Source organism: Sapajus apella, unplaced genomic scaffold (genome assembly GCF_009761245.1).
Source record: "Sapajus apella isolate SASKATOON/1434 unplaced genomic scaffold, GSC_monkey_1.0 scaffold36, whole genome shotgun sequence".
NCBI lineage: Eukaryota > Metazoa > Chordata > Mammalia > Primates > Cebidae > Sapajus > Sapajus apella.
Window position 1 is genome coordinate 33,890,721 of NW_022436976.1, and position 24,427 is coordinate 33,915,147.

Here is a 24,427-nt window from a genome sequence, read left to right on the forward strand (position 1 = left end):
GCAGAGGAGGCCAAAAGACTTGTAAAGGAAGAAAAAGGTGTAATCAGAAAAAAAAAAAAAAAAAAAAAAAAAAAGCAAAGGAAAGAGAAAAAGAGGAAGAAATGAGAGGCAGAGTTGTGTGTGGACTTTGGAGACAGCCAAACCCAGACCTAAACCCAGTTTCCACTAATACAGCCACATTACTTTGTGTGAGTTACATAGTCTTTCATATTCTCATTTAAAAAATGGAGATAATGTTATTTACCCAACAGGTTGTTGTGAGGATTAAAGAAGATGGTATCAGTAAAGTTCCTAGCATAGTGTCTGGCATATAGTATTTGCCCCAAAGATATTAGAAATCCCAAGGAGAAAGTACAAGGAACACAGGGGAAAACCTCTGAAAGAAGGGAAAGAAGAAGGCAGACAGACAAGAGAAGTGGGAGAGAGGGCCAGGGACTGATAAAGAGGGCCACTTTTGCTTCTAAGGGCTGCCACCAAGCTGACCAAGATTCCTCGGGTGGAAAGCAGCCTTTTTGAATCAGGAGAGCCTTTGCTGTGTCTCTTTGGACAACCAAGTTCTGTTCATCACAGAAAGTGTTGCTAAGGATTTCAAGATACAAAATAGACAAGAATGTTGCACACCTTGGATGTAGTTTTCCCTGGGCCTTTTGTTGGGTTTGTGGAGGCAGAGTGAGATCTATTGGATCATTTCCGTGGAATTCAGAGAGGAGGAACCCCACTGTGTGGAAATAAACCAGTGTGGCTATGGGTGGAAAGGGCAAAGAAGACTTATTCAGTGTGAATCTTGAGGTGGCTCCCAGAGCCCAGACCAGAATTGGCCAGCCTAGGGGGAATGAGAGGCAGGGGAAGGAGGAGGAAAATCCCTGTGAAAAAGTCCAAAACTAAGGCTTCTCATACTGGTGCCTTTCTTTATCTTGGTCAAGGTAGCTTAATGTAAGCCAGTGTTTGCATTAGTGAAGTGGAGAGAATCTGACTGACACTCCTTCCTCAGGGGCAACATGAAGATCAAATAAAATAATCGATGTGATAAGTGGGTTGGAAACTATGAAGTCCTGTGCACACACATTTATGCATTTGCTCTGTCAGCAAACACTAATGACCTCCTCTGTGTCAGGCACAGGGCTATACATTTTACATACATTGTCTTGTCTAATCCTTGAAATAACTCTATGAGGTAGGTAGAATTATCCTTTTTACAAACCAGGAAATTGATTTGTAAAGAGAATAAATGACTTGGCCCAGAATTAAACAGCTGGGCAATGTTAGAGCTAGGATCAGTCTGACTGTAAGACCAGAACAGGAAACTCTTGCCCTGTACCGTCTCCTTGAGGCAGAATCCCCTGCTCATGGAATTGGGCCTCTTTGCTTCACTCCTGAGCACCGGACACGTTAATCCAGAGTGCTTGGGCTGAGGGCACAGAAGGGTTCCAGCAGAAGGGATGGGAAAAGTCCTTATCTTTACCTCTTCTCTTTCCAGGGTTTGATTTCTTTGAAGCCAGTGCAAAGGAGAACATCAGTGTAAGGCAGGCCTTTGAGCGCCTGGTGGATGCCATTTGCGACAAGATGTCTGATTCAATGGACACAGACCCCTCGATGCTGGGCTCCTCCAAGAACACGCGTCTCTCGGACACCCCGCCACTGCTGCAGCAGAACTGCTCATGCTAGGCAAGGCCCACCTTCCTGACCTCCCCTCATTGTGGCCCCATACCCAGTCTGCTTCTCTCTGTTACACACTGTCCACTCTCAGACCTGAGGAAGATGAATCGCTGCTATTCTTTGCCTGCCCCTGGGGTTTTCTGCAGATGGTCCCAGTAATAGATACTCAGCACTAGACGAACAGAACAGGTCACTACACAGGTGGAGATTCACTTTACAAAAAAAGACTCTGTTTTATGAAGGGGATCCACTACAGGGACTTAGAAAGCAGTCTCTTCTCTGCTTTTAAAATAATAGTTCCTCCATTTATCAAGATTTGACACACACACACTCTTCAGGGGCAGGCCAGTTGTGTAAAGTGAGGCTTGCCTGCATAGCTAATCCTATTAAAGATAACTTCCCAAAGCACAGCGTGCTTGTTTCATATTGGGCTCCCTGTGGGGCTTTCGCTCACTACAAGTAAAGCTTGGGCTCTCAAAGACCTGTGCCTGTTACCACAGATGCCCACAGGGCCTGGGCAGTTGCTGTGGTGACAGGCAGAGCTAATCTTTAGAGAGCTCAGATTCTCTAATGATGCTGATGGCGTAAAGGCTGAGTCAGAAACACATTTAAGAGAAAAAGATTATCTCCTGCAAAATGTCAGAAGTTCCTGTTATATGAAAGAGTAGGCAAGTAAGCTTAAGAAAGACAAAGAGAAAGAGAAAAAGAAAAAGAGAAACACAGGCAAGATCAAGAAACAGATTGCTGCTTTTCCAGTGGGTTCTTAACTGTGGGAACTTAGTGAAATTGGTTATTGATTCTTAGACTCCTGGAACCTGAGGATTTTAGAGTTGATGGGATTCCCAAATTTACCTAGTCTGACTAGTCAATTCTAACTTTCCTTTTTCTGAGAAGTGACTGTCAAGCCTAACAACCAAATCTCTTTCTTCTACAGCACACCTTCTAGGCAGGTACAGGAGCTCATTTTCCACACCATCTTGGTCAACTCTCATAGAATGTTTTCCTTCCTTCAAGCTCAAATCTGCCTCCTGGAAATTCTTCTTCTTCCCACCCTATTGGTACCAGCTCTGCTATTAGAGACTTCACAGTCTCTGCTCCCTCTGCCCTGTGACACCCTCAGACTACTTGAGAACAGGAATCATGGCTCCTGGGATTCACCTTTTCTCTAGGTCAAATACCTCTATAATTCCACCTGCTATTCTCCATAGGGTCTTCTCTCCATCCTGCCCCTTGACTCCAATCTGTCTTTTAATTGCTCTTGAGCAGTCTAATTGAGAAGTACAATTCAAAGAAAAGTAAATCTAAGGTATCATGACCCTGAAAAAGTTGAGAAAATTGAACTCAGAGGTCCTGAGCCCAACCCCATTCTCCTGGGAGTGAAACCTTAGCTTTTACCAGAGAGCACGGGAAACCAATTCTGGTGGAAACCCTTAATTAAACACCTGAGGAAAAAAAGAAAAGAAACTCAGAGACCAGAATGGATTGTCTCATTATTCTAGCTTGCTTGGCCACAGGGACATATTTGGTTTTGGCTGGAAATAATGACATGGAACTGGCAATGATTCCAGAAAATCTTTCTTCTTAATCATGGCCTGAATCCTCAGCCACCTGAAAAGTCAGTGGCAGGGGGAGTCTCTCCCCAGTTTTCTCTTCATTTCAAATGAGGCTCATTGGCTTAGAAAAATACATTAACTAGCAACCAGTCCAAAGACTAAAAAGGACCATCGAGGGCGGCTGTGGCTCACACCTGTAATCCCAGCACTTTGGAAAGCCAAGGCAGGAGGATCATTTGGGGCCAGGAGTTCGAGACCAGCCTGGTCACTATGGTGAAATTCCATCCCTACAAAAAAAAAAATTAGCCAGATGTGGTACACACCTGTAGTCCCAGCTACTTGGGAGGCTGAGGCAAGAGGATTGCTTGAGTCCAGGAGTTTGAGGTTGCAGTGAACTGTAATCATGTCACTACACTCCAGTCTGTCTCTCTCTCTCTTTTTTAAAGAACCATCCAGAGTCAGCTCTACAAAAGATGTTGCTTTCTTTGATGCCATGCTGAGAACAGAGCTTTGGGCTTGGAGATCTGGACTCTCATTAAATCGACTGTGACTCTGGGCCAGTTACTTCCCATCTTTGAGTCTTGATTTCCTACTTATAAAATGAAAGAGCTTATTTGGATGATCTTTAAGGTCCCTTTTGGCACTAATAACTTGGTGACTCTTTTTTTTCACCTTCACCATTTCAGTTGATCCACCAAACAAACCTGAGAGATCAGGATTGGCATCCCAGTGTTAGCTTGGCTAACACTGATGTCTTGCTTACTCTGTGCTAGAAATTGTTCCAAGCATTTTATATGCAGCAACTCATTTATCTTCCCAGCATCTTATGAGGGAGGCACTAAATTGAGCCTCATTTAAAGATGAGGAAATAAAGGTACAAAGTGGTTCTAGCCTGACCTCTAAAGTCACATCATAAGTAAATGGTAAAGCTGGAGTTCAAATCCCGGCAGTGGGCTCCAGGGTCTGTGCTCTTAACCACATTCTGGGATGCATCTTTTATAGACAAACTACGATCCAGAGAGGTTATGAGACTTGGATCACATACCGAGAGAGTTAAAGCCACATTAGGATTCAATTCCAGGGCCATCAGATTCCAAGTCCAATGGAGAAAAGACTTAAATCTCTAATCTGTTAACAAATTGCTCAACTACTCAGACTAATCTGAGGTGATGGATGTCTGATGCTCAGGAAAGGCAAGTTAGTCTCTGAGGCAACCAGATCCCATGGGCCTAGGTAGAAAAGCCCAGGGCTGGCTCTCCTTGTATTTGCCTTTGCCAGGCAACACTTAACAGGCTCCCAAGCAGTGGGAGTTTCCATGCTCCACTTCGAACAGCCTCCAAGCTCCAGCAATGGGGCATTTGTGAAGAGTGACTTGATTAACTTTTCTGACCATGAGTAGAATATAGTTGCTTCACAGGGCAGTAGTTCTGGATGTGACACTGTGTCATGGATAATTACTATTTTTTTCTGATCATTAATACTCATCTAGTACTAAGATTTCAGACCAAGGTCCTCATGACCACTGGATATTTTAGTATCTATATCCAATAATCTTTTCTCTCTTACTGAATATCCAGGCAAAGATCCAATATTTTTCTTTAAAACTGTCAAATTCTGTAAAATTCAGGAGCCAGTTCAAGGGAACAAGCATCTTCACAATAGATGGAATCAAGAGTTAAATGTTATAGTGGCAAGCTCTTCTACTGGGCAACAGACAACCAGACATGCTTGTGAGATGGCAGCTCCCCAGCCCTGTCTGCGACCTCATTTCTGTCGAGTGAAAGGCAGCAGCTCAGCTGATTGCAGCATAGTGTTCATCAATCACGGTAATAGCGCAATTAGCCACCAAGGTTCAAGCCGCATAATGTGTGTTAGTGGCAACTTATCTTGGATTTAATCTTCCTAAACAATTCAAATAAAAGATTTAAAAACTCTTGACTTCTGGCCGGGCATGGTGGCTCATGTGTATAATCCAAGCACTTTGGGAGGCTAAGGCTGGCGAATCACCTGAGGTAAGCAGTTTAAGACCAGCCTGGCCAACATGGTGAAACCTCATCTCTACTAAAAATACAAAAGTTAGCCAGGCATGGTGGTGGGCACCTGTAATCTCAACTACTGGGAGGCTGATGCAGGAGAATCACCTGAACCTGGGAGGTGGAGATTGCAGTGAGCCAAGATTGTGCCATTGCACTCCAGCCTGGGTAACAGAGCAAGACTCTGTCTCAAAAAGAAAAAAAAAAGAAAGAAAAAAAACCCTTTTGATTTCTAAAGAGGCAAAAGTGGACCAAAAGTACAATACAGTATCGTGGTTGTTTACAGAATCTGTTTGAAGTGCATGTGTATCTGTAAATATAAAGTGATTCGTGACTTATTGTGTCCTCAGTCTGTAGCATTATTAACTTCTAGGAGCAGCAGTGGGGTAGAGTGTACTGAATGGTCATAGACTCATTGATTAGTAGGTCTGGAAAGGAGCTTAGAGAAGATCTGTTTCAGGCTCCTATTTTATAGAAAGGAAGGTTGACATTCAGGGAGTTGAAGGAAATCTCCTAATTACTCTGAGAGTACCTCAGTGGTGGAGCCAGGACTAGGTCCTGGACCACCTCTAAGAAGACACTTAGCTATTTGAGTATCAGCTAGGGCCTAGCATTATTAAGCACTAGGAAAGTACAGATGAAAAGAAATGATCCGCCGGGCGCGGTGGCTCAAGCCTGTTAATCCCAGCACTTTGGGAGGCCGAGGCGGGTGGATCACGAGGTCAAGAGATCGAGACCATCCTGGTCAACATGGTGAAACCCCGTCTCTCCTAAAAATACAAAACATTAGCTGGGCATGGTGGCGCGTGCCTGTAATCCCAGCGACTCAGGAGGTTGAGGCAGGAGAATTGCCTGAACCCAGGAGGCGGAGGTTGCGGTGAGCCGAGATCGCACCATTGCACTCCAGCCTGGGTAACAAGAGTGAAACTCCGTCTCAAAAAAAAAAAAAAAAAAAGAAATGATCCCTGCCTGCAAGGTCCTTATGATCTAATGGAGGTGCTGCCTCTAAAATACTATTATTCCAATTTGGCAGTCATGGAAACAGCCCTGGAAAAGTTAACATGCTCAAGTCACCCCACTAGTATCATTTGAACCCTCCTCTGACTCATGCTCTTTCAAATTTTTTTCTTCAGATTGTCTTAGAAGAAGGGTAGATAGGGTATACCCTCTGGTAGTACCAGACTCCCAAGGATTCTTAGAGTTGAACAACCTCAGTTAAATAAATAACCACAATTGCTTGGTGACTGAAGCCTTATAACATCCACAGAATTGTAAGACCATCCTCCAGACCTAACTCCCCAACTCATATCACCTGCTCCTGCCTGCCGCTAAGCTCCTTACTTGGATATTGAGTTTCCTGGAGTGTCCTGAGGAATGTTTGTTTGACTTTGTTTGCCAACAGTTTGGGGGAAGTAACTACAATAATCAGTGTCCTGGGATCTCATTGATTTCAGATTCCCTGTCCCAAGCCTTCACCCAATTTCCTGCTGCAGCTGGGGAATCAAGTAGTATCCTGTGGCTGGAAGTACATGCAAAAGACTAGTCTATGAGATATAAATACTGATCTAAAAAAAAAAGAAAAAAAATAGATGCCATCTCTTGATGGGTGGAGCTATAAAATACAGTAGCCAACTTTTCAACCTACCATGGAAAGAACCCTCAGTCCTCTGAAACTCTGGTAGATGTCTTAGGATCTTAAAACATGGCTCTGATGATATCACCAAAGACAAGTGCCAAAATCATTTAGGGCAGGGCAGTCTTAACATTGGTTTAGTTCTTATCATTTGTTTAGTAGTTATCCAAAGGATTTACTTTGGAGGAATCAAGACACATCTAGATGAAGAAGTTTTGTTCTTGTTAAACAGTCCATTTGGTTACTTCTTAGTTATCCCTGAGGGACAAATCTGGCTTCTTGTTGCACAGGATTCACCATAGATAATGGTTGTAATTCCTACCTGAAGCTCCTGGCCAGAAGCCCAGCAGAAAGATTCAGTATATGCAAAAGAGATGGCTCCAAGAACAGTTACGCCTTCTGTTCTAACTGTATTTCCTTCCTTCTTTAACGTACTTGTCTAGTCCCAAGGCTTTAGATGCCAAGCCTTTGATAATAACATGTAGCTAAGTCCCTGCTGGACATTTTCATGTCTCAAACTTAACATGTCCAAATTGAAACTCTTGATTCTGCCCCAAACTTGTTTGAACCCCAGTCTTCGCAGAAAACTAGGTGCCATCCTTAATTCTTTGATTTTTCTCTTTTTTTAGCCTCCTCGTCTAATCTAGTGGCAGGTCCTGGGGTTTTACTTCTAACTGTATCTCAAATCTGATCACTTTTCTCCATTTTCATTGACATGACCTTGGTCCAGGCCACCATTGTTTTCTCCCCTAGAGAGCTACCATAGGAGTTCCTAATGTCTAACGTTTCCCTACTCACATAATTACTCCCCTCTATTCCATTCTCCACACAGGAGCAATGTTTTATATGTATACGGTAGAGACAGGGTTTTGCTGTGTTGCCCAAGCTGGTCTCAAATTCTGGCCTCAAGCAATCCTCTTGCCTTGGCCCCCTGAGTCACTGGAATTGTAAGTATGAGCCACCATGTCCAGTCTCAATGCAATCTCTTAAAAATCTTAATAAATGAATAGCTCAGTAACACTGAGGTTTACTTCAGTACCACACATGAAAACAATCCAAGCCTTGGCATGATGGTAAAACCCTGTCTCTACAAAAAATTAGCCGGGCATGGTGGCCTGCACCTGTAGTCCCAGCTACTTGGGAGGCTGAGGTGGGAGGATTGCTTGAGCACTGGAGGTCAAGAATATAGTGAACCATGATTGTATCACCATGCCACTCCAGCCTGGGTGACAGAGCAAGACCCTGCCCCCCCTCAAAAAGAAAAAAAAAAAGGAAAGAAACAGAGAATTCAGAGACTTCCATTATTATTAATACTATAATAATAATAATATTCTGTTTCTAGCCCTGAATCTGCTCCTAACTTACCATAGGATCTCGGGTAAATCATTTCCTGTAATAATTAGCTATCACCTCTTCCTTGTTTTTTCTTTTGTAGTACTACTACTCCCTCTCCCAAACCAAGTGATTCTAGTGAAGACTGTCAATAAAGGGAGCATGTGATCAAGCAGGGCCCATCAGAATCCTTCCCTAAGATTTTTATTAAAAAGTGGGACCTCTTCTTTTTCCATTTGAGTGGCAAATATGTGAAGATATGAGGTCTAAAACTGTGATGGCCTATCCTCAACACCTGTGTAAATTCTGGTCTCTAGTAAGAGAAAACAAAGCCATTAGGCAGAGGGAAGCAGAGACATAAAGTGAGAAAGGGTGTGGTCTATTGTTTTCCAGACCCTGATGCTTATTTCTTGAAGTTTGGCTGATCACCTCTTCCTTTGATTCTGTTAGAAAGCTCAGCGTATCTTTCTAATAAAACCCCCATTTGCTTTGCTTGTTGGAGTTAGGGTCTTATAACTTGCAATCAACCAAAAATATATGGTCTCCTCTTTGGTTCGCAGTTTTCTCATTTATATATCCTAGCTCCGAAGTACAGAAATTCTAATTTTTAAAAAGCTGAGTCTTTTAGAAAATCTCACTAATATAGACTTTTGATCAAGACACTGTAATTATGGAAAAGAAGCCTACCCTCATCTCAGTCCTCTCTTCTTGTACCTAAAAGCATGAAGAAGAGTGATTTCTCAAGGTGAGAAGCAGTTCTCCATGAACACTGATGACAGCACAGGCAAAGGTGCCTATGACTAGGGATCACTGGTCCGCACAGAGTCTGACTTCCCAGGTATCCAGTAGGTAGACAAAACAGCTAACTCCTCTGCCATTCCTTCTCTACATTTGTTCCTATTTCTTAGTCATCTCAGTGACATCTGCCATCTTGAGAGTCAACTACTGGCTGGACTGAGCTGTGTGGTATATGCTTCTGTTTACTTTCTTCCATTACTTTTAAGTTGCCAAATGGCAAATGCTTAAATAGGAATCTCTGGGAGACTTGAATAAAAGACTTTTCTTGGTAGAAAATCATGTCACAGAAATGCCAATAGACAGTCGACAAGTCCCCGAGCAGTAGGATTAGGATTCCTGTCTCCCTTCAGATTCTAATACCTCCTCCTGGGGGTAACAGTGGACTGGACTGGGATAAACCTAAGAGGCTGTGCAGCTTGGGTTAAGTCATTCTTATTTCTGGGCCTCAGGAGCTTAGACCAGATGGTTTCTACAGGCTCTCTTGGTACCGATGCTTTGGGATTCTATGGCTGTTTTCTCTAAGAGCTGCAAGGGCAAACAGGATTTTGGCAGCAATCCTTCCATTACTAAAGCCTCCTTTCTTTTTGGGTACAGTGAAAAGAGCCAAGGTGGTATGACCCCCTCATCACTTAGCCAGGCATATGGTCCTGGTTTCTGAGCCTGCCAGAAAGCATCTTAGCAATGTGTATCTGGATGGTCCATGCCTGACTATCCCAGGCTGGAGGTTTCTAAAGAGTAACAAGAGGAAGAGAAACAAGAATCTCTGACACTTGTTGAGAATAGAGCACAGTCCCATTTGTTTGAGAAGAGACATCAGGCAGCCATGTTTATGTGCCAGAAATGCATTCCACTTCAAGGGGGACATAATTTATGGCCCAGCCTATGCCAGGCTGAGCAGGGCAAGATCTTTGTGATCATGCAAACTCTGCCATGCAGCTGGAAGCCTGGAAACTAAAAGGATTGCTTGTAGTAAACTATCTTCAAGGGCCGGGCGCGGTGGCTCACGCCTGTAATCCCAGCACTTTGGGAGGCCGAGGCGGGTGGATCACGAGGTCAAGAGATCAAGACCATCCTGGTCAACACGGTGAAACCCCGTCTCTACTAAAAATACAAAACATTAGCTGGGCATGGTGGCATGTGCCTGTAATCCCAGCTACGCAGGAGGCTGAGGCAGGAGAATTGCCTGAACCCAGGAGGCGGAGGTTGCGGTGAGCCGAGATCGCACCATTGCACTCCAGCCTGGGTAACATGAGTGAAACTCCGTCTCAAAACAAAAAACAAAAAAAAAAAACAAAAAAAAACACCTATCTTCAAACCACTGTAAGCATCAGACCACAGGATGAGGCTTCAGAAGGTCGTAAGGCAGAGTAGTTAAGGACACAGGGCTTACAGTCTGACAAACCTGGGTTCAATTCTTGGGTCTTCGTCACTTACTAGTTTTGTGACTATTGGAAGATGACTCCTGGAATCTCAGTGAACCTTAGTTACTTCATATGTAAATGAGGTAATATCTACTTCACGAGGCTGTTGAAAGATTAAATGGAGAATGGGTGTAAAACCCTTAGTACAGTGCCATGTACACATGGTGGGTGCTGAATGTGTGATGTTGGCACTACACAGAGTCATCCCAATCAGGCAGAGCTTGGGAGGCAAATCTAATTAAGGATCTTTGTAAGGAAGCTGAGAACAAGAGACTGGAGAAAGCCAGTGTAAATACCATGAGCAAAGAGAAGGGATGTTGTGTGAGTAGGAGATGGAACCTGGACTTACTAAGTGGATCAGGGTAGAAGAATCCAGTCAGGACCAAGGGAGGAGAGTCCAGGAAAATGCCCTGAGCAGCCCTACAGCATGACCTTGTTGGGTGGGTTAAAGTAGGGGCTGCTACCAGTCACCTGACAGAAAGGTACCTCATGCATTTCCTCCTTCCCCTAGAGACCAGCCTCTGGGAGTGAGGGATGAGCCCAGAATGAGAGTTCAGAGTGCTCTGGAGCCTTTGTTAGAGGTGCCCTCCGACACTCAGAAAACTAGGATTCCAGAGACCTGGGTTTGAGTCCTGACTTTGCAGTATACTCGCTGTGTGATCTTGAACCAACATATTTTCACCTATAAAATGAGACTGACAATCTTCCCTACTTCACAAAATAGTTATTAAAGTCAAAAGTACATTTTAGAAAGTGAAATGCTATGGACATTAAAGCTGGAACCACGGGTCTTATGGGGTAGATGGTATTCGTCTCAGAATGAAACTGAATACATCCCTCCCAGAGCCCTTGCCAAGGATCCTCTCCTCCCTTCAGCTCCCTCCCCCGCTGCCAATACATGTTCTTTTCCTGGGAACCTAACCTCACCTAGAAATACCAGGGCCAACATGCCTTACTCCCAGAGGTTTGGTTGGCTTCAGAGAAATTTCTGGAGGCTAAAAGCAGCCAAGAAGCATCAGCCACTTCATGCTGGGCCTGGACGAACAGAGCAGTGAGCTGTGGTGGGGCTGGGGCCCAGAAGGAGCAGGCAGAGAGTTCATATGCACCATGATTCAAATATTATAACAAAAATTATCAATCACGTGTTCAGCACTTTACAGTTCCCAAAGCACTTTCCCATCCACATCCTGATGATCTTTGACACAATACTGTGATGTAGGTCTTATTATTCCCAGTACAGATGAGGAAAACTGAGGCCCGTATCAGTGAAGCAACCTATCCAAGACTACATAAGAAGGCAGTAAATGGCACGGTTAGTCTCAGAACAGGGTAGGGTCTGCACCCCCTGCAGTGGGCAGCCTTAATTCTGAACTTCACCTATCTGAGGGTGATGGAGGGGAGCAAAAGGAAGGCTGCTGAAGAGAAAACCTACCATCTGTTTTGTCTGCCTATGGCTTCCTCTGCTTGTGGGAGAGAAAGAAGGAAAGGGACACATTCCCCTTGCCAGCCCTACAACCCCAAGAAAATTAAACTCTGGAGCAGGTTGAGCAACAGAGGCTTTCCTCAGATCAAGGAATCAGGGGCAGATGATCTATCTCTGCAGCCACACAGAGAGATGTTACCTTATCCAGTTTGCATATCATCTTCAATTCCACCAACTGCTCTTTCTAATTTATTCAACTGGGGACCAGGCTGGTCTCATGCCAACCTAGGAGATGTAGCATAGCAGGATGAGCAGAATTCCTCAGGAGGAACAATTAGCAAAAACTGGGGTTGTCTTTCAATAGGCTTGAGCAGAGAGAGGAACAATAGTTCTCATATCTCTCCCCATCAGATTCTAACTAAGCAGATGTTCTCATGCTTTTTGATTCTTCCTATGTTCTATATACTAACACCTCTTCTCAGTGGCATATGAAATATGAAAAGTCACAACCGTGGAGTTGTGAGTTTCTATAAAGGAATATATATACACAGTAGCAAAAGGGAAGATCTCATTTGCAAATATCTATAGTGTTTCCTTGTTCTGTGTTGATCTGTTTTATTGATACAAACTGAATTTTCTTAATGTATCTTCTATCTCTATTATAGTGGAAATGATGGTATATACATTAAAGTTCTTCTGAATAATGTATCATTTGTAGAATGACTCTTTCCTGAGTTTGTGCTAAGAACTCTGGGCAGAGGAGGCTGGGCACAGTGGCTCGTGCCTGTAATTCCAGCACTTTGGGAGGCCAAGGCAGGTGGATCACTTGAGGTCAGGAGTTCAAGACCAGCCTGGCCAACATAGCAAAACCCCATCTCTACTAAAAATACAAAAATTATCCAGATGATGTGGTGGGCACCTGTAATCCCAGGTTCTGGGAAGCAGAGGCAGGAGAATCACTTGAACCCAGGAGGCAGAGGTTGCAGTGAGCCAAGATCATGCCATTGTACTCTAGCCTAGGTGACAGAGTAAGACTATGTCTCAAAAAAAAAAGAAAAAAAGAACTTTGGGCAGAGATTCTGTTTCAGTTCTTCTGAGTATATACCTAGAGGGGGAATTGCTGGATCACATGGTAATCTTATTTTATTTTTGAGCCAGAGTCTCCCTCTGTTGCTCAGGCTGGAGTGCAATGGCACTGCAACCTCTGCCTCCTGGATTCAAGTGATTCTCCTGCCTCAGCTTCCTGAGTAACTGGGACTACAGGTATGTACCACCATGCCAAGCTAATTTTTGTATTTTTAGTAGAGACAGGATTTCAGCATTTTGGCCAGGCTAGTCTCAAACTCCTGACCTTGTGATCTACCCATCTTGGCCTCCCAAGTGCTGGGATTACAGGCATGAGCCACCGTGCCCAGCCGGGCAGAGATTCTTGCATTAGAGATCTTTAAGAGGAACTAGGAAACAGGTCCAGCACCAATGCAACAAAAGATCCAATATGATGCAATAGCTCATGATGGATTCAGGAAAGGGGGAGATCAGGATGGACTACAACAGTGTGGGAAGGCTTTATGGTGAGGGAAGGATTGACAGTGCAAGGGGTCAGGGAATGCCAATTAGTGTGCACTTCTGGAGACCCGCTGGGCTGTGGCTCTGTGCTAGGTGGTGTAGAAGTTGCAGAGAATAACAAGGGGCAATGTGTGCCTCCCAGTAGCTTAGCTCAGTATTAACTCATAGCGGAGCTTTAAGAGACACTGCTGGATGGCACATGGGAACAAGCCTGCTAAGCTGGAAAGTAGGCAGCCCACAGGAAAATGAAAACACATGCAGACAGAACTCACAGCCCCAGGAAGGGGCAGAACCTACTCCCTATCCCCCATCTCTCCTCAAAAACTGTAATAAGTCTAAGTAGGCAGCATATTTAGTCCAATTTTACACCCATCACCACTATGATGTGCTAGGAAACCTTTCCCCTTTCTTAGCCTAGTTAACTCCTACTCATCTGCCAGGACTCAGGCATGGAGACCCTGGTGGGCCAGGGAGGACACAGAGCTTTGGAAGCACAGAGCAGAGATAATGGAGGTGTCAGAGATGCATTCAGTCGGGATTCATCATTCCCTCCCCCACTCCCCCTTTACCCCCCCTTCCCTCTCTCCCTCCTTCCCTCCCTCCCTCCCTCTCTTCCTCCCTCCCTTCCTCCCTTCCTTTCTTCCATTTTAAAGAATCCCTGTATAGGATTCTTTCAATTACAAGGGACATAGACCCACTTTTAGTAGTCACAGAGTAAAAGAGGGGATTGTGGTGGGAGGGAAATTTATTAGCTCATGTTACATGTAAAGTCCAGGGCTATATCTAGCTTCAGGCATAGATAGAAGCAGGTGACTAAATTTTATTATCAGGATTCTCTCTCTCTCAGCATCACTTTTCTCTGGGTGGGCTTCATTCTCAGGCCACTCCAGGCTTATCCTACTCATATAGCCAACTGGACAGAGAGAGAATGCTTTTCCTTCAGGAGTTTTGGCAAAAGTCCTGGTCATGTTTAGAATAGTCTAGGATCAATCATTTTGCCAGGGGATAGGGTGTTCTGGTTGGCCAAGACTAGATTTTATGCCAATCTCAAATTGGAATATGGGGTCAATCCCACCCAAACCAGATGAACTGCAAGTGGGAGAGGGGTGGTTGCCCCAAAGGAAAATTAGGGTGCTGTTTCCAGAAGAGAAGAGAATAGATGTTGTCCAGGCAAATATACCAGCTAGTCACAGGAGCTACAGAATCAGATCATTCCACAAAAGACATCCAAAAACTGGACTGAGAATGAGAATGGGTTATACCTTCAGGATATGGGGATGGATGGAAGAGGATGGGTCGGGCTGCAGGGAGGGGCAGAACAGAAGCAGCCAGCTGAGGGCAGAGCAGTCAAAGCTCAGTACATATGATTGAACAGGCTGTGTCCTGCTGAGGAGGCCAGAGGGAGGCTAAATGGGAGTTGAAATCAGCCTAGGCTCCGAGTGCAAAGCCTTGTGTCCTGGTGTGGAGCTGCACTAGGAGAAAGGGCTCTTTGGTCTAATTCACACGGGTGCTGTCTTCTCACTAAGCCAGGGACAGAGGGGCAGCATCCATCCAGAGTGGGCACTGTCTCCAGTCTGCACAAAGATGTGGTCATGGGTTGAATCGTTTCCTCCCAAAAGATATGTTCAAGCCCTAAGCCCTGGTACCTGTGAGTGTGACCTTATTTGGACATAGCATCTTGGCAGATGTAATCAAGCTAAGATGAGGGCATACTGCATTTGGGTTGACTCTAAATCCAATGACTGATGTCTTTAGAAAAGAAATGAGAGGGAGATTCAGACAGAGGGACAAAGGGAAGAAGGCTTTCCAGTGACAGAGGCAGGGATTGGGGCACTGCAGCCATGAGCCAAGGAATGCAAAGGATTGCTGGCAGCCACCATAGGCAAAGAGATGGGCGTGGAGCAGGTGCTCCCTCAGAGCCTCCAGAGGCAGTCAGCCCTGTTGACACCTTGATTTTGGACTTCCAGCTCCAGAACTATAAGAGAATCTGTTTCTGTTTTTTTAAGTCGCCAGTTTTGTAGTACTTTGTGACAGCAGCCCTAGGAAATTAATCCAGGTGCAGCCCTGAGAGTAAGGCTCTCCCGCCCTGACCCCACAGTGTCCTGGTGGAAGATAAATACTCAAGGTACCCAAGAGATCACAGCAGAAGTATGTGGGCCTCCTCATGGTTACTACTACCTAACAATGTCCTGGAAGTACCTGCTTCTTCCACCTTCACACACAAGGAGTATTTTCAAACTGTAGGGCTACTAGAAAAATGAGAGGCAAGCTCTAATTGGTATAAGATGACTAGGGCACACTTTATTTGTTTTTAATTTTTTGTTTTTCTGGGGACACTTATTGAAAAGAGAGCCTCTGCATATGCTATTCTTTGTACTCCTCTGTCTACCAAGCTCAGTTAGGCACCTCCTCTGGGAAACCACAGCCCCTTTTGCTTTCCTTTGCCATAGAACTTTCTGTGCCGTATTGTAATTTTCTGGTTACCTGTGGAGTAGATTGTCCAATGATGCAGAATACATTTTCTTGTGAAGTAAAGCAAATAAGCAGTAGGCAAATGGCCATTAAGGGGTCTGGGGACCTCCTTAAACAAAGGAAATGAGACTCCAATAGTTTCATCAAGATGCAGAGTTATCAAAGTGTGCTGAGGTAAACCACAGTGGCTCTGAACACAGGCCAGTAGCAGGGAAGGGTAACAGGTCCCTGGAACATCACTTCCTTAGAGAAGTGACCCTATCATATAACTTCATCTTTTTTTTTTTTTTTTTTTTTTTTTGAGATGGAGTCTTGCTCTGTTGCCCAGGCTGGAGTACCATCATGCAATCTTGGCTCACTGCAACCTCCACCTCCCAAGTGATTCTCCTACCTCAGCCTCCCAAGTCGTTAGGATTACAGGCGTGCACCACCATGCCCAGCTAATTATTGTATTTTTAGTAAAGACAGGGTTTCACCATGTTGGCCAGGCTGGTCTCAAACTCCCGACCTCAAAGGGATCCGCCTGCCTCAGCCTCCCAAAGTGCTGGGATTACAGGCATGAGTCACAGCGCCCAGCCTACCTTCATCTTATTTTGTTTTCTTCATTGCATTTATCATCATGACATTATTTTATTTGTTAATGAAAGTTCCATGATAACAGAAATCTTGCTTGTTGTGTCAGAGCCTTGGGCAAGTTACTTAGCCTCTGTTTTACTTAAAACCACTGTTACAAAATCTCTCATTGATAAATGTACCTTAGGGCGATTATAAGAATTAAATGAGTTAATATTAGAACTTAGATAAATTCTAGCTAACACTTACATTGCTCTTACTAGGTTCCAGGCACTGTTCTAATCCCTTTATATATTCATCAATTTAATCCTCACAACAACCTTATGAGGACAGGTTTTATTATTATCCTTATAAGTAATATTATCCCCAATTTATGATGAGGAAACAAAGAGGACAGTTAATCAGCCTAAGGTCATACAGTTAGTAAACACAGAGCTGGGACTGAACTCCCAGAGTTTCCACCCTTAACCTCTACATTGTACTGCCACCTAGTATAAATCCTTGAATGAATACAGTTACCAAGAAAATGGAAAGAGATGGAACCAAAGAACCAACTCAGGACTCAGGACAGGTATAGAAGGGGAACAGTGGCTTGGGATCTGTGAGGCAGTGATACTGGAATTTGCATCTATTTTATCATCTTGTGAGCAGGCTTGGGTCTGGAAAACTGGCTATGAGGGTCAATTTACAATGCAGTGGCTGAGTGTAGTGGCTCACGCCTGTAATCCCAGCACTTTGGGAGGCTGAGGCGAGCAGATCATGAGGTAAGGAGTTCGAGACTAGCCTGGCCAGCATGGTGAAACCCCGTCTCTACTAAAGATACAAAAAGTTAGCTGGCGTGGTGGTGTGCGCCTGTAATCCCAGCTACTTGGCAGGCTGAGGCAGGAGAATTGCTTGAACTTGGAAGGTGGAGGTTGCAGTGAGCTGAGATTGCGCCATTGCACTCCAGCCTGGGTGACAGGGTGAGACTCTGTCTCAGAAAAATAATAATAATAAAATTTACAATGCAGTAAGGAAGAAGGAACATGGTAATTCTTGGCTGAGTGTAACACTGGGATAGGTATTGTCTTCCTTCACATCCTGAAGAGCCTCTGAAACCTGGACAGGAATTCACACTGACAGCGAGCATATGGACTGGTGCTGGAAACACAGCCGCCATCACATCCCATGGGACACTGCCAAAGTAACCCACTCCAGCACTGGCAGTAAGAGAAGCAAAGAAGAGGACCTCTTTCAGCTATCCATGTTTCAACCTCCTCTGGCCTTCGCAGCTGCACCCAGTGTTCTTTGGGATACTATTGGGAGATCCTTTAAGATACAAAGTGTTAGGTGACCCAGCTAGTTATGTGCGTCTTTGCCACCACTAGTAGTGAGCTTCTGGAGGATGGGAAAGGATATTTTGTTTCCTTTTCAATCCTTGGGTCCCACACAGGTTCTGGCACACTAAGGGTATCCAATGCCTATTCGTTGAATGAAGAGAACTGAATGTTCATTCAGAACAGACAGGATGATACTTGGACAAGGGAGTTTTTGATATCTTGATGTTTCAGCTGAAGGGTGGTGGTAGTGATGGTATTTTGGAAGGGCATTGAGAGAATGGAGAAATCATACTCAAGCTAGTTCTAGAGAGGTCTGTGAAGAAAATTGTTTGTTCAAGCCATCACTGATTTAAAGTTCCTCCTGGCCCACGGTCTTATTTAAATCCTTTCATAAAACCTCTGCAGTCTGCTTAAGTCAGAAAACACATTTCCCTATTTTTATTCAAGGATAAGTTGGTAATAGTACACAGAGTTCACTGTTGTGTACCTATGGGAACTGTTTTTTTTTTTCTTTTTGGGGGCGAGGGGCAGTGTTAGGGTCTCCCAGTGTCACCCAGGTTGGAGTGCAATGGTGCAATTATAGCTTACTGTAAACTTGAACTACTGGGCTTAAGCAATCCTCCCGCCTCAGCCTCCCAAGTACTTAGGACTCAGGCACATGCCACCATGCCTGGCTAATTAAAAAAATTTTTTTTTGAGAGATGGGATCTTGTTATGTTGCCCAGGCTGTTCTGGAACTCCTGGCCTCATGATCCTCCCACCTTAATCTCCCAAAGCACTGGGATTATAGGCATGAGTCACAATGCCCAGCCAGGGAGCTGTTTTTCCAACTCCCAGCTTTTGCAAGAGCTACCTGAATAAAAATTGTGCCTATAGAAGGGGAGGCCTGTAGCCCCTCCTTAATGGTGTGCTTCTGCTGTGCACGGTAGATATACAGGATTCCTTTGAATCAGCTATTAATTGTCTACGTTAAATACTTGGATTGTCTCTGTATGACTCAATAAACTGACTGTCTTAAAGAAAAGTAGCTAAAAATAAGTAGCTATTTTTCAACATAGGGGTGTGTGTATACATATGCATATGTATGTATTTTACCCATCACATAAGCAGATTTCTTTACATTATATTGAAAATATGATTCTAGAAATACTTCTGTTCCACAAGACTGCTCATCCTCAGTAGACTAGATCTGCATAAATATCCCTTGACTACTAGGATCAGGGTCACCTCTTTCCCTTCCTTCATTTGTTCCCTTTTCCAAAGAACACCACTCATCTTTGCGCTGCTATAACAAAATACCCAAGACGAGGAAATTTATAAAGGACACAAATTTATTTCCTTACTGTTCTGGAGGATGGAAAGCTCAAGATAAAAGTTCCAGCAGGATTGGTGAATGGTGAGGGCTATTCTCTGCTTCCAAGACAACATCTTGTTGCTGCATTCTCCATAGAGGAGGAATGCTGCATCCCCACATGGTAGAAAAAACAGAAGGGGCAAAAAGGGCGAACCCCCTCCAGAAAGCACCCCCCTTTTTTTTTTGAGATGGAGTCTTTCTTTGTTGCCCAGGCTGGAGTGCAATGGCACAATCTCAGTTCACTGCAACCTCTGCCTCCCAGGATCAAGCGATTGTCGTGGCTCAGCCTCCCGAGTAGCTGGGATTACAGGCGCCCGCCACCTCGCCTGGCTAATTTTTGTGTTTTTAGTAGAGACGGGGTTTCATCATGTTGGCCAGGCTTGTCTCGAACTACTGACCTCAGGTGATCTGCCCATCTCTGCCTCCCAAAGTGCTGGGATTACAGGCATGAACCACCGCGCCCTGCCCCAGCAAGCCCTTTTATAAGGGCACCCAACCCCATTCATGAGGGCCCTGCTGTCATGACTCAATCACATCTTTAAGGCTCCACCTCTTAATTCTTAATAATGGGGATTAAATTTCAACATGAATTTTGGAGGAGGCATCATCATTCAAACCATAGCACGACTTTTTAGGTAACCAGTGTCTTCACGTTGCCTTAGAGCCTGTTCTTTCTTCTCCCAGCATTAAAATTACCATAAATTACCATATCAGATCCTGCTGGGTGATAGATGCTAATAAACTATTCTATTGAAATAAGAATCTGAAAGATAATAGCTTAATATGTCATTCCACCAAGTACTTTATGGTAGACTATTGGGCACTATGGCAGGCCAGCAGAAAATAACAAGAAAATCCCCTATCAATACTTCATTAATTCACTCAACAGAGTACTAGGTATTTTTATCCATTCATTTGAGAAATACTTCCTGAGCACATACTACCTGCTAGGCACTCGACTAGATGCTGGGAATATAATAATTGACAAAACAGAGATGGTCCTTTTTTCTTAGTAATTTTTTAAAAGATAACATTTAAGGCTGGGTGCAGTGGCTCACACCTGTAATCCCAGCACTCTGGGAGGCCGAGGCAGGTGGATTGCTTGAGCTCTGGAGTTCAAGACCAGCCTGGGCAACATGGTGAGACCACGGTCTCTACAAGAAATACAAAAAGTTAGCCGGGCATGGTGGTACGCCTGTGGTCCCAGCTACTCAGGAGGCTGACGTGAGAGGATCACTTGAGCTTGGGAGGTGGAGGTTACAGTAGCTGGCCTTATTGAAAGACATTAAAGATCTAAATAAATGGAGAGAAATACCATTTTCAGAATACAGATTCAATGTTATATATTGTCAATTATTATATGATAAAACAAAAGATCTAGAAGGATGTATTATCCTGTGATGTTAACAGTAATAATCTCAGGGTTGTAGGAATATTTCTATACATTCTTGTTTTTGCTCATCTATATTTTCTTTTTACAATGCATATTTTTACTTTTATAATAACAAACATGAAAAGATATTAATTACCTTCAAAATTATGCATAGACCCAAGTCACTCCTAAAGAAGAACTAGGCAGAGATTTGCCCTACCAGATATTAAAGCTTGTTATAAAACTAAAATACTTAAGATACTGTATTGTTGGCAAAGATAGAGAAAAATAGGCTGGCACAGTGGCTCATGCCTGTTTCCCCAACACTTTGGGAGGCTGAGACAGGAGGATCACTTGAGGACAGGAGGTCAGGCAACATAGTGAGACCCCATCTCTGTTTTAATAAAAATGTAAAATAAAATAAAAATGTAGAAAAATACACAGAGAATACAGGAAAAGACTAATAAATAAAAACAAAAGTTATGTCACAAAAAGTATTTACAGATCAGTCGGAAACAGATGGACTAGAGTAGTTCCCCTTAATTCATGGTTTCACTTTCCAAGGTTTCAGTGACCTGTGGTTAACTGCAACTCAAAAATATTAAATGGAGAAATTCCAGAAATAATTTAAAAATTTTAAATAGTGTGCCATTCTGAGTAGCATGATGAAATCTCTCTTCCATCCTACTCAGGACATGAATCATTCCCTTGTCCAGCAGATTCATGCTGTATACACTATCCACCCATTAGTTACTTGTAGACTTCTCAGTTATGAGATAGAAAAAACATATATCTATAGCCCCATATATCTATATCATCTATGCATATATATGTATATATTTATATATATATGGTTTAGTACTACTACATGGTTTTAGGCATCCACTGGAGGCTTGGAACGTATCCCCAAGGATAAGGGGGGAACTGCTATATTCAGTAATTGGTTATCTATTTGAAAAAAAATAAATTTGATTTCTACATTACATCATACACAAACATCAATTCCAGGTAGATATAAAACATGTCTCAGTTCATTTGTGCTGCTATTAGAAAATATCTCAGACTGAGTAATTTATAAATAATGGAAATTTATTTCTCACAGTTTTGGAGGCTGGGAAGTCCAAGATCACGGTGCCAGCACATTCAGTGTCTGGTGAGGGCTGGTTCTCTCTGTTTCAAAGATGATGCCTGTTGCTGCTTCCTTACATGGTAGAAGAGGAAAAAAGACAGTGTGTTTTCTTTGCCATTTTTTATAAGGGCAATAATCCCATTAATCAATTAAGGAATCAATTAGGGAATTCCCTAATTCCCAACAGGCCCCATGTCTTAAAGTTTATAGCATAATGTAAGACAAACTTTTAGAAGACAAAATAGGAAATATCTTTACGACTTCAGGGTAGAGAAAGATTTCTTTAACATGAACCAAAAGTGCAAACCATAAAGAAAAAAAGTATAGCCAGGCACAGTGGCTCATGCCTGTAATCCCAGCACTTTGGGAGGCGAGGCAGGTGGATCACGAGGTCAGGAGATCGAGACCATCCTGGCCAACATGGTGAAACCCCATCTCTACTAAAAATACAAAAAAAAAAAGAAATTAGCTGGGCATAGTGGCACATGCCTATAGTCCCGGCTACTCAGGAGGCTGAGGCAGGAGAATTGCTTGAACCCAGGAGGCGGAGATTGCAGTGAGCCAAGATTGTGCCACTGCACTACAGCCTGGGTGACAGTGTGAGACTCCATCTCAAAAAAAAAAAAAAAGTATGAACTCAATTATGTTAAATTAACTTGCATGCACCCAAAGATACCATGAGTGAAGAAGCAAGATACTAAGGGGGAGAAGACGTTTATAATACATTTAGCTGACAAAAGAAAGAAAAGTCAATAGAAAAATTAGTAAAAGAAAACAAATCAATTCTCAGAAGACGTAACATAAATGACCAATAAGTATGTAAAAAATATCTAACCATGCTAGCAACAAGGAAACTCAAAACCACAACAAGACACTATTTCTCATGCAACAGATTGACAAAAATTAGCAAGTCTGACAATACCAAATGTTAGATTGTGGAATAACAGGAAACCTCATTTAATGCTAGTTGGAATGCAAACTAGTATGACTTTGGAAAATATTTTAGCATTATTAAAGTTTAACTTGTCTGCATCCTACAACCCAGCAATTGCATATACCTGTACAATATATGCCTTCTTGCACCAAGAGATATACATAAGAATGTCCATAGCAGAATTTTTTGTAAATCAAAACAAAACAAACAACAACAACAACAAAAAAAACCCAAAAAGCTGGAAACAGGCTAAATGCTTATCAACCATAGAATGGATAAATACATTGTGTTAAATTCATATAAGGGAATATTATACAGAACTAAATATTAATGAACTATAGGTATACACAAATTACTCTAATGAAGGAGCAAAAAAAGAAAGTCATAGAAGAATAACACTGTATGGTTCTATTTATGTAATCTTAAACAGGCAACATTAAGCAATCTATTTAAGCTAGAAATCTTCCGTTTGCCCCTGCAGATTCACTTTCTTCACTTAACTGATTTCCAGTAGGCTGAGCTACGTGGAGTGCATCGGTGAACTCTTCTGATTTCTGGCCTCTGGTTAGGTTTGGCTGATAGGATGAGACAGGGATAACTGGAGAACTAAAGGAGAGATGGGTCAGGGATTTCTTCTCTGTTGATCTCACTGGGGGTTGCTGTGGGTTGGCTGGATTCCCTCCACTGTAGATCTGGGCTTCTATCAGATGGCCCCTTCCACAGCCCGCTCTGTCTCTGACTTCCCATAACCAACTCCTCCTCTCCTCTTCAGGCCTAGGATGGTAAGAGCCCTGTTTCCAGCCTCAGGATAATGTCCTATTCTTGTGTTCTTATCACACTCTATATCCTGCTTGCACATTTGTAAATAGTCCCTTTAGTAAACTTTCCTCAGATTATCTTAATTAGAGTGTGCCATTTATTTCCTGGGAGGACCCTGACTGATAGAAGATTGTTTAGGTATACACAGACACTGTGCTAAGACTTATAAGGAAAGTGAGGGAATTACTAACACAAAATTTAGGAGGGGCATTACCTCTGTGGGGGAGGGAAAGATGATATTAAAAAAGCCACGTGTGGACTCATTACGTATTGGTAATATTCTATTTCTTAAACTAGGTTGTTTGTAAGTATGTATTTATTCTTTAACATGGTCCCATACATTGTAGGTAATCTTTTGTACATATGATATATTTCATAGTAAAAGATACAAATAAAATATAATAAACACCACTAGAAAGTAATGTGAGGGCAGAGAGTTTCCTCTTCTTTCTTTGCTGGAACGGTGCTAACACATAGTCAGTGCTCGACAGGTATGTGTTTGACATTGACTGAAAGGATATACAACATTGGCCCTGGACCTCCCCAATCCATTAGAGAGTCAAGGAATTGTCAGCCTTTTTCTTATTGCTCTTGTTGTTTTCAGTCTCTGCAGAGACTGTCAAAAATTGCCAATGATGACTATATTGCAAGTCATCACAGCAGGGTATTGGGAAAAGTTTTCAATCAGCAATAAGTGTGCCTCAGATAAATCTCATTGGTTATGATACTGCCACTGTGCAAAGTTGACTTTTTGTTTTATTTATTTATTCTGAGACAGAGTCTCACTCTGTTGCCCAGGCTGGAGTGCAGTAGTGCTCACTTCAACCTCTACCTCCCACGTTCAAATGATTCTCATGCCTCAGCCTCCAGAGTAGCTGGGATTACAGGCATAGCCCACCACACCAGGCTAATTTTTAAAAATTTTTTGTAGAGTTGGGTTTTCAGCATGTTGGCCAGACTGGTTTTGAACTTCTGGCCTCAAGTTATCCTCCCACCTTGGCTTCCCAAAGTGCTGGGGTTATAGGCATGAGTCACCATGT

At 43.2% G+C, this 24,427-nt stretch overlaps 1 protein-coding gene and 1 non-coding gene across 2 annotated transcripts in view; one reads left to right on the forward strand and one right to left on the reverse strand.

The window, feature by feature from the left end:
• Positions 1-5,147, forward strand: part of RAB3B (RAB3B, member RAS oncogene family) — an 83,310-nt gene extending 78,163 nt beyond the window's left edge. The window contains exon 5 of the mRNA XM_032297026.1: positions 1,478-5,147. Coding sequence (XP_032152917.1) covers positions 1,478-1,665 — 188 coding nt within the window. The 3' untranslated portion in view covers positions 1,666-5,147. The remainder of the gene's footprint in view (positions 1-1,477) is intronic.
• Positions 5,148-23,991: 18,844 nt separating this feature from the next.
• Positions 23,992-24,132, reverse strand: LOC116564169. Its single transcript, XR_004274760.1, has one exon. It is a non-coding gene; the product is annotated as a U4 spliceosomal RNA (small nuclear RNA).
• Between the last annotated feature and the right edge of the window lie 295 nt (positions 24,133-24,427).